We start from the raw sequence: 15202 nt of genomic DNA on the forward strand, positions 1-15202 counted from the left end.
TCGATATGGAAGTATGAGACGCGACGGCGACGGTCGCGCGACGGTCGCGCGACCGTCGCCCACGCAAGACACGGCGTTAGGCCGGCACATCATACACAATGTGAACTCGGCGTTGGAATACTGAGAATCATCAGCAGCATTGGAGGGTTTGTTCAATTCTAGGCCATACCACACGGAGCTCAATTGTTCCACTTGGCGAAATCTAATTGAATTTGTGATTTCGGGGCCGCACATGATGCGAACATTTAGTACTTGAATATGTACATTGGGTAATTGGATACCTCGTCGTCAATTGGGAGAACATACGAGTACGTTAGTGGAGAAAACAATAATTGGCACATTTTACAATCAAAGAGAGTACAATCTTGTGCACCTGATGAAGGATGTAGTAATATATGTATAAAAATATCTGATAATTAAATAGATATCTACATAATAATATGAACCTGATTGGTGTTAGTTAATATATCTGGACAGGGGGAGGGAGTGCCTTGCCTATAATGTTGCCTGTAATTAAAATGTAATCCTAATGACATGTGGACATCGCGGACCACACGTAATGGAGTCGTCCGATCGAGACGCGTCTATTGTTGGCTGCGCAGACGCAAAGAAAACAAACGCAGAAATGTTCGGATTCGACTAGCGCGTCCGTTTATTGGACCTAGTAGGTACGGATATGTTTCTATTAATTGAATACATGTAGGAATTACAACATATTCGTGTTTGCTACTGAGCATAGCTCCATTTCTGATAAATATTCCAAATATAATTTATAATTATAACTGATAACGTATGATGATACGATATAGAATATAATATGTAAATTTAAGTTGCCTAGTATTCCCTTTTTGGACGACGTTCAAAATGCCGAACTATCCACTTTGCAAGAAAAACAATTCTTTAATGGGAAAAATATTGACAACGAAATCGTGTCCCTGGTTTATAAAAGAAAAATAGAGCACCCATAAAATATATTTAACATATAAAAGTTAACTATTAAATATATTTTATGTAAACAAAGTCTCTTCGCTAACGACCAAATATCGAAAATAGACAGTTCATCGAACGATTGTTATGTTAACCGATGAGGGGCGTTTGACCTCATCAAGGCGGTAGACAAAAATAATCGACAATTAATGTCATCGATCACTAGATGGGTGGGTTTGGACATTCCACGGGTCAACGAGATGCCAGAAAGGGGTATAAGTGATTGAAGGTAACGGGAGGTCTCTTATGGGAATTGTTTTTCAAAGAATTGTCAACATACCTTCATCTATGTTGATTCGAAAAGGCAGGATCTTTATTTGGTCATTTCAAATTTCAATGTTGATTCTATCTATTTACTCATTATTATTATTTAGTCGCTCTCTCATGGCTGAGGATCGAGACGAACAGTGATGTCCTTCCGTTTGACACGGTCTTGGGCCGTATGGACTGCCCTCTGCATGGAACCACAAGCTTTCTTCATGGTGTCAGCCCATCTTATCGGTATTCCACCCCTGGAGCGTTGGCCTTCGGCTTTTCCAAGTATAATGTTCCTTTCAAGAGTGTGCTGGTACTACTTAATGACTCAATTGAACCGTCAAGTTAAGCAGCCTTAAAGTTATTATCATTATCCATCCGTCAAACTTAAATAATGACTCTTTAAACTACTGCTACTTCATTTTTAAACTCGCTTGTTATCTCCTAAAGCATATTATAATGCCATTGCTTATTAATAACCGTGACAGCTCAGTTGAGAAACCAACGATTAAAATAAAATCCCTTATTACATCATACATTCACAAATATGACAACATGGACAAATTATTGGAAGATCAACCTTTGACCAATGTCACCAGCATAGCCAAAATGTCAATCGTTGACGCTAGACGCCGATCGAAACGCAGTCTAGCTGGCTCTGTCGCGCCATTACAAAAGAGCGATAGAGATACCAAGCTACAATAACGATATTATCGTAGGTAAACGTTTGTGTATTTGACTACGTACGAGTAATCTGTAAGGTGTGATCATTCGATATGTCCAATGTCGCGTAAGTGGGACGCAGTTTGTTCACATCTGTGCAAACACGACTTGATAATAGTCGCCGTAGCTCGTAGGTGAGAAAACCGTCTTTGGAATTGTATTGATAGTTTCGAATTTCTGTTTGAATAACAAATTGAAAGAAAATATCATTTGGCAAACTTATTTTTAGTTATACAAATATACATATATTAGGGTGAGGTCAATTCAGGTTAACTGTTACTGTTTGGGTAATATTTTTTGACTATGTTAACAAATTAAAAAACAACTGTAGGTATAGGTTGCCTGAGTTCTCCTGGCTTGCATAGCTTAACTGTGGAATGAACTGTCGCTTGCGGTATTTCTGGGTCGATTTCATTTTAAATAAAATAAGTATATTTTAAATTCCCATCTTAAACGACAACGCACCTTAAACCCATCTGGTGTTACGTGTGTTCATAGTTCATTAAGCGACAGAGATTGCATGCTATCAGGGGCATCAGGCAACCTGTCTACTCGTTTGCCTATCTCATAAAAATATCATACAGAATATAAACCAGACAAAGTGTCTGCTGGCAGTAAATCATTCCTTTTAATCCTCGGTCTATCAGATTTATTTACCAATCTATCGATACGGATACAAAGTAACGGTGCCCGTTTGATACGAGTTTAACCTGTCGGGCAAATTTGCAGACGAGACGAGCCATCTGTCAAGCGAACTTGGGTGGGGTCAATAAACTTGCCGAATTGAGAATTTTATTGTGAACAATATCTCTCGTTCGTTGACTATCAGAGCATAATAATTTAAGTGTTTTCCTATGTTTCCGAAATTAAAGTCCGGATATACAATACTATTTGTAGCATCAAGTAACTTACATATAGGTAATGAAATTAATGAAGGAAGTATTACTCTACCTACAGTAGGTAGACTTTCATTTTAAATTGTAGGTATGTCTTGCACTAACACATATGCTTATTTTGTATGAGGATAACTACAAGACAGTTATGACTCAAAGTTTCTCATTGCAACAGATCTAATATGCACCCGACTAAAATGTGCAAAGGAACTAGCTACTACATTAAGGCATTGTATGTATGTAAATGGGTTATAAAAATGTCACTGTTGAATGCAATAAGTTTTGATAACGTTAGTCTGAGATCGCCGTTTAAACGTTTTTTCCAGAAAGTAATTGAAGTATGTAATGTAAAGTTATGTGACTACATGCTGTTTACAAGAGTTTATTGGTATTACAGGGAATGTGGCGATGATGTAACGTTTTATAAACCGTAACTCGATTACGTTATCTCCAAGGTCGTAAAACCCGAAATATGCGTGAAAAGGAGATTTGCGTCACGTCGCCGGCGCCTATTTTATCTGACACATATACATTATCCTTTCTCAAGTACCACTCAAACTCAAAGTATTCAAATATGTAGATTGGTCCGTGACAGAAAATCGATATTCGTGCTGAAGCCAATAAAATCAAATAAGTATGCCTCTCTGTGGCCTATAACTGAGGTATAAAAGTTGGTAACGATGATTGCTATGTTTATAAAGATTTAACTACAAAGGGACTTAAACTTTCAATGACAAACATGTATAATAAAACTACAACATTGTGTGATGCTAATGATGCTATATAAGTGCATAATATTTTAGTAGCGTAGGTTCCTATTTGAATAAATGAGGTAAGTAATATAAATTGATGATACACACGCTTTAGAGTATTTTATTTAGAACTGGCTCCACATATATATTGATTTAAACTAACACGATCTTCACTCATATGTCGGGTAGACTACCCGTGACCACGGACATAATGTCATGTCCGAAACGTCGGGTTAAATATAAACGTAAGTTTTTACGCGATTAAGTCCCGTTTTAATTTAATAATATGGCTCCACATATTTCACACAAAGGGCTAGTTGCAGCAACCACAATTGACAGACAAGTTATCATCACGTAGCAGAAGTGTATGAAAATTCCCATGTAAAGATCGTCGAATACGAACATTTTGGTGCAACCGACCCTAACACTGTATGAAAAATATACCAAAGAAAATCCAGCTAGTGAAAACGTTGCAAGCTACGGATCACACCAAAATCAACTTGACTGACCAAGTAGCAGCAGCGGCGTGCCAAAGCTGTGACACCGCCATCAATGAGTAGTTGACTATTGACATCATCGTCAAGCCTTACTGTTTGCGCAACACCTATTAGACTTACAATTGCCTTATGAGCTTAGATGAAGTCATGCCTATTTTGTATAACCTTAGTAATTGATACTATTTAATTTGCATTCATTAAAAGATCACTACTAACTACATCTATTGCAGGGTGATGTGTCCGAGATGGTGATGGAGATTAATTGATGGGAATGGAGAGAAATCAAGGCGATAACGTTGTTTTTTTCGCACGTTTCGTACGGTCTTACCTACTTTATACCTACGTCGGAGTCGGGTCATTTTATCAGTAGGTATTACTCTATGCTTTAGCATAGTGTGGTTCGTTATGTCATATATGTAGACCAATATCTATTATGTAGGGATCCTCCTCCTCCTCCTAGCATTATCCCGGCATTTGCCACAGCTCATGGGAGCCTGGGGTCCGCTTTTGACATCTATTATTTGTATTTTCATTTTAGAGCTTCTTTTCTTTTAAATTTTCCTTATTGGTTACATTTTATACAATATGTTGCCATGGCTGGTGACCACATCATTATGTAGATGTAGGTGTACGTTTGACAAGACACGTAGTTCTTCATATTTAAATTATTTTGCGATATAAATGTAAACCTACATACTGGCTTTCGATTACGCATCATACCGACAATGCCTAACCGTTTCTTGGTTAGATGCGTAATGTATTAAGGTGCCTTTACGGAATCTATTTGCAAGTATAACGGGTACATAATGTCATTGTATTTCCATCAGGACAATTGGCCGTAACCTTCGTTCTACTATTTTATCTGTAGGGTCACTGTAGTCTACTTTAATTGACGTATACGTTACTCTTGTACTATTATACCTATATTTTGTGGTTTTATTAACAAAATAATATGACAATGTTTATACAACATCAAACTACTTTTACCGTCTTTGAATTAGGTTGCAAAAAGTATAGAGGCACTTTGTCGTGTAGCAATTTTTTCCACGTTTTAAATTACTAAAAAAGTATGTAGGTACTTACCTACTGTTACCGAATTATGTACGGATCCAAGCATTTTGACATTCCTGCTAGGGCTCGGATACCGGTTAAATTTTCAAACCGTTATCATGTACTTGCGGCAAAACCATTAAATTTCGTTTTCGCTCGAAAGACCGCGATTTTTAAACCGGTTTTTAAGGGAACGCTTTCATAAAGGGTTCGTTGGATTAACCGGTAAAGAACTAAATAAAACGGTTTATTCCGCAGCAGAGAAAAGGTACCTACTATATACTACTCAGTTTATTATACCTTGTAACATGCAAAGTTGCTTGGGAATATTTTTATGTAAGGGTAAAAATATACAACCAGGTAAATTAATTGGATTGGGTTCCCTCTATTTGGCATAACTTTAATTGTCCGAAACGATTTTCGCATAACAGACTTCGCATGTGACACTGTTTGAGTTGCAGGCGTCCATAGGTTACGGTGACCGCTTTACATCAGGCGGGCCGTATACTTGTTTGCCACCGACGTAGTATAAAAAAAAAAACGATTTTCGGCGAATGTTAATTTGGCAGAAAACTTATTTGTCATAATCTAAAATAATACGAATATATAGAACTTTATCCGAAAATAAGTTCGCATAATTCTGTTTACGCCGATTGTTTTAATAAATAAAATTAATTCGCATAATTGTATTTGGCATATTTCTTAAAATTATGCGCAACTATACTATGCCGTAACAGATTATGCGAAAGGTGAATTATGCCAAAAAGAAATCTTGTTAGTAAAATTATGCCGAAACAAGGAGAACCATTTGGATTACTCGTACTTATTGATTCTATCAGTTAGTAACACAAAAAGTTCGGCATTTAGTATCCGACAATTGTTGTTACTGCTGTCAAAATGAATATTGAGCACGTGTATCATAGCAGAGAGTAAACAGTGGCCCACGCGCTGTCGGTGGTCCCGTATTTATTTGCTTCTATTTTTGACAAAAGAGAACGGGTAAGTATTATGATGTAATACAATATTGTTATTTTATCAAATGTTTCTATTCTACTATGTAGTTCGAGGTATCAGTGAAGAAAGCTTTTCTGAAATTCAAAAACTATACAATCACGTTCATCATGTTCATGTAAAATTACTATTATTAATTTATTAATATTTACTTAACGGAACTGTCCAAAATTATTATTAGGTACTTATGTGAGACACTGACATATTAAACATGTAAAATCGGGTAACTCACGTAAAATGGTCAAAGGTCGCTCGACATTGTTTCGCCCCCCCGACCCGCAGCCCACAGTCTGCGTCGGTATACCATCGGCGTCGCGCGTGCTCAATGAAAATGCTCCTCGTTACGGAGCGAAACCAGTCGAGCGACCTTCGACAATTTTACGTGAATTACCCGATTTTACATGTTTAATAGGTACTTATAGGTAAATTATTGTACTATATTTATTCCTGTAAATGTTGTAGACAATTCTGCATTAAAATAAACTACGTTTACTTCATAGAAATTGCGAAGCGTCTAGTTGAGGTAACTGGTGACCCAAGACCTGGCGACTTCCTCGCACAACGTATCAGCATTGCGATACAGCGAGGAAATGTCGCCAGTATCCTTGGTACAATGCCCCAAGGGCCTATTTTAGATATAAGCTAGCTTTTAAGTTTAGTCTTAGTTTCTTATATAGGTAATTAAGTAAATATGTTTATGTAAATAAAGACTGTTACGAACTACGTTTTGAAAACGTATAATGTTGTCACAGTCGCCCCCTACAATTTAAAATCACCTAGTTTTACGGTAAATAATTTCAATGCAGACAAGCAGATTCCTACTACTCGTCACAACTATTTGAATGTCCACAATCTCAATACCCGCATAGGAACTGAAATGAACCCGACGTCACTGACAGGCTATAACTGGATCGGGAAATAGAGCGAAATCCCATCGCAGAATATTTGTCAGAAACGGGAGAAATGCTTCCACGAAAGGAGGATCTAGGTCGAACTCTCCTTTGAAATCTGAACTTGATGGTTCAGATTAAAGAAGATTCCGTTGTTTTACGATCAAAGAATTCGCGTTTAATAAGATGCCGAGCAATGCAGGAAATCTAAATATTTAATGCTTTCTTTTCTGCAATGAATGAAACATAACTCAAGAATAGGTGTGAATGATAAAGTCTTGTTGTGTTGAAAACTAGACGCCTGTTAGACATGAAGGGAGGGCAGTAGGTCAGTACAAAAATAATAACAGCCCGGAATATGAATATAAATCACAAACGAATATAGATTGTCAGGAAAGATGTATTATTAGAAGATGATCTAATAAGAATAAAAATACTGGGAAACTAGCAATTGGCAGTCACACCTTTTCTAATACTAACCATATAACACATCATTTATTATCTATCATATATGCAGTAGCTGGATTAATCTTTAAATTATTTGTTTATAATTATGCTCCTAAGGATGGAGGTATGTTTTAGAACATGATTGATACTTATGCAATGCATTAACGTTTAGATAACTTGAAATCTCACAAATAAGCAAGATATCTGTCGTTATGTTTATGAATGATGATCATGGAAATAGCCTTATAAGAGTTATAAATTTTTAAGTAACCTAATAAACAAACGGTAAAGATATATTCCTTTTAAGTATATACCTACACCTACGTAGTTTAAATGAACTGAATAAAAGAGATTTCAAGAAACTGATCAATCAATACAAATAGAGGAGAGATAAAAAATGTTGCCAATTGTCCTAATGAAAACAGGTGGAGCAAATAATATTGATTGATATAACAATATGGTGCACCACGAACCCGTACAAATTTTTTACACTTGGAGAACATATTTTAGCAACTTTCTGCAATCTGTGAACAGTATATTGAACTTTCTGATAACATAACCATTTTGAAATAACGAAACTCAATACTTAACCCAATTCTCAAGATTGAAAAATATCACCTGATCCCGAATCCGAGTCCTGCATGCTCCTGCGTCTCACATCAACGGTTCTCAGAAGCGTAAAATGAGATATTAGCATCGCGTTGCGTTGCCATTGCGATCGCGTCTCAGGCGTAGTCGCAGTCGAGATCTATTTCCGAGACGTTTGTATGGTAATTTATTGCTACACTATGGAGGAACAGTTCCAATGCTGAATTGATTGTGGTTAGCGGGAAATCAGCATGCGTCGCGAATTTCCAGGGTATGATTAATTGGATTTCGTCAAGTTTAAAATTAGATTAACTGTAAATAATACAGCTTCTATGTTCATAGGTTCTTGTTTTTTCTGAACACATTAAGTAAGTCACGTCATATGTAATTTTCATGATAAACACGTACCTACGAAGTAGGTACTTTAAAAATGTACGACCACAATAAAGTGACGAATATCTATCTTAAAGTCAGTAAAAAGAATAAAATACAGACAGTTTCACATTCAATTAGAAATGGCAGGATTAACAAATTATATAAGTTGCATTGGTTATAAAGACATAAAATAGAAACCGTTAATAAATTGACTAAATTCTATTTGATTATGCTAGAGATAATAAAAACAAACAATCCCCAACAATTGTCTCCATGACCTATGCCTTTGCCTCCTTTCAGTTTCGTAACTGCCATAAAAATTCAAGTACAGATGATTTGTGCAAGTGATAAATATAATGACGTTGATGTGATGAGATATGACAAGTCAATTCAGGATCGCGAGGCCGTTCCACTTTAGTTTTACGGCTCGCCATAAATTCGAATGAAGTTTTAATAGCCTCGTGTGTAAGTGAATTTGTATTGTCACGGGCAATTAGACAAAGTATTATTTTATTGGACGTAGAAAAAAACATCAGGAAGAAGTCGAAAAAATCCGGCCAGATTCACTTTGATCTGTCATTCAATTAGCGCGCGGTGCTGTGATTTTAAATAGTTTTTAAATCGGTATCATCGATCGGTGTTTATTTTAGAGTCATAAATATTTTCCTTTAAATTTTCCCATCTATTTTAATTCCTCGTGTGGAACAACACAACTGATAGTGTCTAAGTAAGTAGGCGTGCTCTGAATTGAGATCGCAATCGAAACTCCTTGTAACTGACCACCCGCGGACACAATTTTATCAGTAAAGAATATGCCTGTGTACATTCTTCACAAAGGATGTCGTTTAAGGTGTAACTTAAGCTCTTGATATATTAAAGTTGCTGATAGACGAAAAGCAGGAAAGGGGTGACGTTCCGTATTGCTGTATCGTCATTCGTTTTCGGCGCAAAATGCTACCCGTGTCTAATTTCAAAGAGTGGCACTGAAACTTGAATAGTTTTATATGCCTTGTCTACCCCTTAGGATGGTATAGGCTGTTTGTTTCTCTAAGGGCCAGTTGCATCAAACACATTTGACAGACACATCATCGTCAGACGGTTTGATGCATCCGGCCCTAAATATTGTGGTAGTAACTGACTCACCTTGCAGGCGAAGAGCGCGTTCTGCCACGTGGCCTTGGTGTCGCTGAAGTAGTAGCAGCTGTGCCCGAGCCGGATGAACTGCGCCGGACACGTGACAACTCTCTTCGTCGTGTTGTACCCTTCCACGCCTTTGCCTGGACAACACACGTTTTAAAGAAATGTAAATAAAATGGTATGCCATCAGCCACACCATTTGATACATAATTAAAATCGTTGACGCGCCCTGGTGATTCTGTCGCATCAATACGGAAGAATGATAGAGAAAGCTAACGGTGGGATCACATAGGTATATCAGAATCGAGCCGCATGTGAGAAATCGCTCGTTAGTATGAAGATGCGTACGCATGCTTTCAGCTTTCTGACGCGAATTAAGCGTCTTCATAATTATTCAGAAGCGGTTTCTCACAGATAACTTGTGTGCGTAGCCGAATGCACAAACGCTCACGATAATAATCTTTTTCGTAGCTATCTATCTATATCGGTCTTGCGTATTAGCGGGACAGAGCCAGACTACATTTCTGCGGCGTTTCGGTGGCGTTTCGCGTCACAGAAATGCCATTCGGCTACGCCCCCTAACCTAACCTAACTACGTACGCTTCGAAGCGTACACGATTGCACTCTTGGTTACAGGAGCAGTGTTATAGATCTTGTCATTTCGCAGCCTACTCTTGCCAAAAGCCTCTATTAGAGATGTGCAGTTCACCTCAACCATAATTTCAATACAAATCATTTACTCAGCAAATAGGTACAGACTTATACACGTCAACATACAAAAGATGCTACTATTCGTTGAACGAAAATTCTAAATGGAAAGGTAAACGAGTCTTGCATGATAATTGTATACTTACATTAGATTAACAATAACAAAATAATACAGGTGGCTCTTTCCCTTATGCACCTTTTTCCTTGAGTGCTTTTCGTATATAAAGCTAAGCTAACCGGAATGGTAGCTCCTAAATATAATGACTAGATACCGGTATAGTCGTCAATGTATAGAAAATCACCTTTTTGCATCTTATTCCTTTATAATACGGCGGAAAATTTGTTTGATATTTAATACGCGTATATTAAACTATGTTGACATTTATCCAAATCGATCGGTGACATTTAAATCGTTTTATATTCACACAAGTCGTTAAATTGCAATTTTATTGGACATCGCAAATTAAGTAGAAAAGTTAAGTTTGCCGGGGTCAGATAAGACGATAATGTAAACTTCAAAAACCTTACCGCCTTCGTTCAATTTAGTGCGCGAGATGAACTCACCCGAAAAATCTAAATTTTTGGGTGTGTGTATTTAGTACCGTGGTATACAGTACTGGACAAAATTCTTCATACACCGACATAAAAAAATAAACTTTCTATCATAATTTCTCTACCCTTAAACTTAACATCACAGTTGTGATGAAAACTTTTGGCTAATTTCATGGCGTACAACATACAGACAACAATATATCAATGATTGTACAATTATTGTTTTACATGGGTATAAATATAAATATTAGTACTTTTGGCTCTGGACAAATTTGATCATACAGTAATTAAAATACGAATGAAATGCAATGTATTAGTGTGTATGGCTTTCATCTGCTTTAGATATGGCTGCTTGTCTCGGAGGAACATTTTCAGGTACAAACTGAAGGTATTTATCTAACCCAAGCTTTTTCCTGTGTGCCTACTAAAGTAGGCAAAGTGGGTATAATTCAGAATAATATTTGATATTTTCTTTGTTTTTCCAAAAACTTCCTTAAATTTTGGCTAGGATTGATAACATGAGACTATGTCAGCCATTGAAGCTACTTAATCCTATGAATCACAACGAACGCATGAAATAGACATACTAGTATTTTCTTTCAGTCATCTTTTCATATATATTCAGACGGGCTGGCTGAAAGATAATACCAGTATGTATATCTCATGCGTTTGTTATGATTAATAGGAATGAATAGCTTGAATGGCTAACATATGTCATGTAATCAATCCAAGCCAAAATTTAAGGAAGTTATTGGAAAAATAAAGAAAATATCAAATGTCATTCTGAATTATACCCACTTTGCCTACTTCAGTAGACACACAGGAAAAAGCTTGGGTTAGATAAATACTTTCAGTTTCTAACATAAAATGTTCCTCGAGACAGTCAGCGATATCTAAAGCAGATGACAGCCATACACACTACTACATTGCATTTCATTCGTATTTTAATTACTGTATGATCAAATTCGTCCAGAGCCAAAATTACTGATATTTATATTTATACTCATGTAAAAAAATAATTGTACGATCATTGATATGTTATTGTCTGTATGTTGTACGCCATGAAATTAGTTAAAAGTTTTCCAATACAACTGTGATGTTAAGTTTAAGGGTAAAAAAATTATGATAGAAAGTTTATTTTATATGTCGGTGTATGAAGAATTTTGTCCAGTACTGTATCTCTCAATATTGTCTATGTTTAAAATGAGACAAGTCATGTGCCAAACTATATGTATCTATTTACTTAGTTCGTCTTGATTTATAAAAAGACTACGGAAGGAGGCGTCACGACTCACGTGGGTAAAATCTTTTTTTTCGCACGGGGGACTCCAATGGTCAAATTCTAGGCTCGGCCCGCCCCTTTCCATGGAGCCGACCTCGGAAAGAATGTACGTATTTATTAAAGAAAAATACTTACATTGTGACCAAAACACGATGAACAATATGGCGGCGATGGCCAGCACTTTCCCTCTCCTTTCCAAGGCTTCCATTTTCAAAGTTTCACTACAACGGTCCGCACTAATTGACACTAAACTCACTGACACTGGGACGCACTGGTACACATGTTTAGATCTTCTTTAGGTCATTTCGCGGAGACTTTAATGCCTGAAACAAAGAAAAATGTTGTTATATATTGTATGGCTGATGGTAAATTCTATTGATAAAATCGCTGGTTATAAGTTACAATTTCCTTTGAACGCACGAATTCGCCGTTTGAAAGTTTCTGGAAATCGACGAAATGCTATTTTTGAAAAAGGACGGCTAGTATTTCTAGTGGTAATGACCACTTGTTTTCGTTAGAATTTAAATCGCTAGTAGTGAAGATATGATTTAATGAATTTTACGAAATCGAATGGTCGACATTCAAAAATCAGTCCCCATCGGGCTGTAATAGTTATTTGTTATACAAGGGGGCAAAGTTGTATTTTAACGCCGAGTGTGGAATTGAAAAACGAGCAAGTGAAAGTTGCTGAAAAATTCTATAGTTGAACCACGAGCGAAGCGAGTGGTTCGAGAATAGAATCCTGAACTTAGCGAGTTTTTCAATACACGAGAAGTAAAATACATTTGCACCCGTGTGTAACACAAAACTTTTCCCCTCACTATAGCGAGGAAACTACAACGCAAAAAATGCGTTTATCACTGCTTCCAGTAGTTGCTCAGGTGGTAAATTGTCATCTTCATCACTAGATTCACCTACTTTTATCAATTTAAAGTGCGCAGTTAGTTTGACTATATTCAAGGTCAAATTACTTTACCCACTAGTGGATAAAATGCGTTTTTACCCGCTGGCATTAAAGGATAAAACACGTGTTTCCGAGTTAGTGAGGGGGGGAAATAGTTATTTGTTATACAAGGGGGCAAAGTTGTATTTTAACGCCGAGTGTGGAATTGAAAAACGAGCAAGTGAAAGGATTCTATACTTGAACCACGAGCGAAGCGAGTGGTTCGAGAATAGAATCCTGAACTTGCGAGTTCCCCTCACTATAGCGAGGAAACTACTACGCAAAAAAATGCGTTTATCACTGCTTCCAGTAGTTCCACAGGTGGTAAATCATCTTAATTACTAGATTCACCTACTTTTATCAATTTTAAAGCAGTTAATTTGACTTTATTCAAGGTCAAATTACTTTACCCACTAGTGGATAAAATGCGTTTTTACCCGCTGGTATTAAATGACAAAACACGTGTTTCCGAGCTAGTGAGGGGAAAAATACTTTATTCTAATAATATGTAGGTTGGGTTGGACACCCAAAGCTTGTATTGTATGGCAAGTACCAGCACAAACTTTAGATCTAAACGTGCTAAAATGTGCTTGCTTATAATTCCCACTATCTATGTAGACAATGCTCCATAAATCCACATTAAAGTTGTAACTATGACGGTGTTTACGGCGCCATTAAACCGTTGTGAATCTAGATTTCTCCGGGCTAGGCTTTCTACGGTGACCTAAATGGGTATGAGTTATTGTAGTTGTCGCAGTTCTATAAGGGCTTTGATCTAAATAGATAATTACATTAATTACATGAGATATATTTGTGTGAAATCCGACATACCTACAAAATCCCAGTCCAATGCCACAAACGTGTAAAGTACCGTCAACCAATTTGAATCATAGGCCACTGTAGAACCTTTGCACAGTAAACGTCAATGTGACTTCTTATGGCAAATAGAACACGGTTTAAATGAGACAGGGTTCTAGAGTGGCCTAGAATTCAAATTGGTTGACTGTACCTACAAAGGGCGCAATCCTGACTGCGGGTTAATCGAAACTAAGGTACAGCGGGACAAATCCCGACTAAGGGGCAAATGTAACTGATCCATTTTTTCCATTATTAGGTACACTATTAAGTTGTATCCACTCAAAACGCCTACCATATTTAACCGGTGGACACTATTTAATAATGCAAACATTGTAAAATATGGAAAAAAAATGGATCAGTTTCATTCCCCCCAGTCGAAATTGCCTCGCTGTACCTTATTCGAAATATGTTCCATGTTTCACAGTCTTAGTTTTATGGTATAAAACCGTATCATTTCTATACCAACAATTCGTCTGTTATTTTTATTTGTGCCGTAAGAAAAGAACCCTTTAGCAGTCCAATCGTTCACAAAATGTGACAGTGTTATTTTAAATTACATAATTTTAAAGACATTTACGTTTATGTAATGTACCTATGACAATTCTGTAAATTTATCACTCATACAATAGTTAACCTGTGTGGTGACGGGTTAAGAATTTCACCACCCCCTTTCTTCCCGTGGGTGTCGTAGAAGGCGACTATGGGATATGGGTTAAATTGTGGCGTAGGCGAGAGGCTGGCAACCTGTCACTGCAATGTCACAGTTTTGTTTTCTTTCAACCCCTTATTTGCCAAGAGTGGCACTGAAGCTTTAGTAGTTTCATGTGTTCTGCCTACCCCTTTATGGGATACAGGCGTGATTGTATGTATGATTGTATGTATGTACAATAGTTAACAAACTTAAAAAATTAACGGTACATAACTCATTAACATTCATATATTCATCATTACATTATTTCACAAATTTCATTATTACACACAGATTTATTATATTACGCATACGAAAAAAAAGAACTGATCAATTGAATTCAGCCGCCCCGCCCGCATCATTCGCGGGGACTGGAATCAGAAGTTACAGATACAAAAAACCTATGACACTTAGGGCCAGTTGCATCAACCACATTTGACAGACACATCATCGTCACGCAGCAGACGTCTATGCAACTTTTACAATAAAATTTAACGAACGCTTTAACGGTGACAGACGGTTTGGTGCAACCGACCCTTAGTGCAACAAAATCGCTGCAGTTATCT

The 15202-nt window shown here is 37.0% G+C and overlaps 1 protein-coding gene across 1 annotated transcript in view; it reads right to left on the reverse strand.

The window, feature by feature from the left end:
• Window positions 1-15202, reverse strand: part of LOC125226610 — a 180959-nt gene that overhangs the window by 49333 nt on the left and 116424 nt on the right. Inside the window, exons 2-3 of the mRNA XM_048130641.1 lie at window positions 12283-12470; window positions 9612-9745 (exon numbers count right to left, since the gene is read on the reverse strand). Of these exons, the coding sequence (XP_047986598.1) occupies window positions 9612-9745; window positions 12283-12355 (207 nt within the window). The 5' untranslated portion in view covers window positions 12356-12470. The remainder of the gene's footprint in view (window positions 1-9611; window positions 9746-12282; window positions 12471-15202) is intronic.

Source organism: Leguminivora glycinivorella, chromosome 5 (assembly GCF_023078275.1).
Source record: "Leguminivora glycinivorella isolate SPB_JAAS2020 chromosome 5, LegGlyc_1.1, whole genome shotgun sequence".
In the NCBI taxonomy this organism is placed as follows: Eukaryota; Metazoa; Arthropoda; class Insecta; order Lepidoptera; family Tortricidae; genus Leguminivora; species Leguminivora glycinivorella.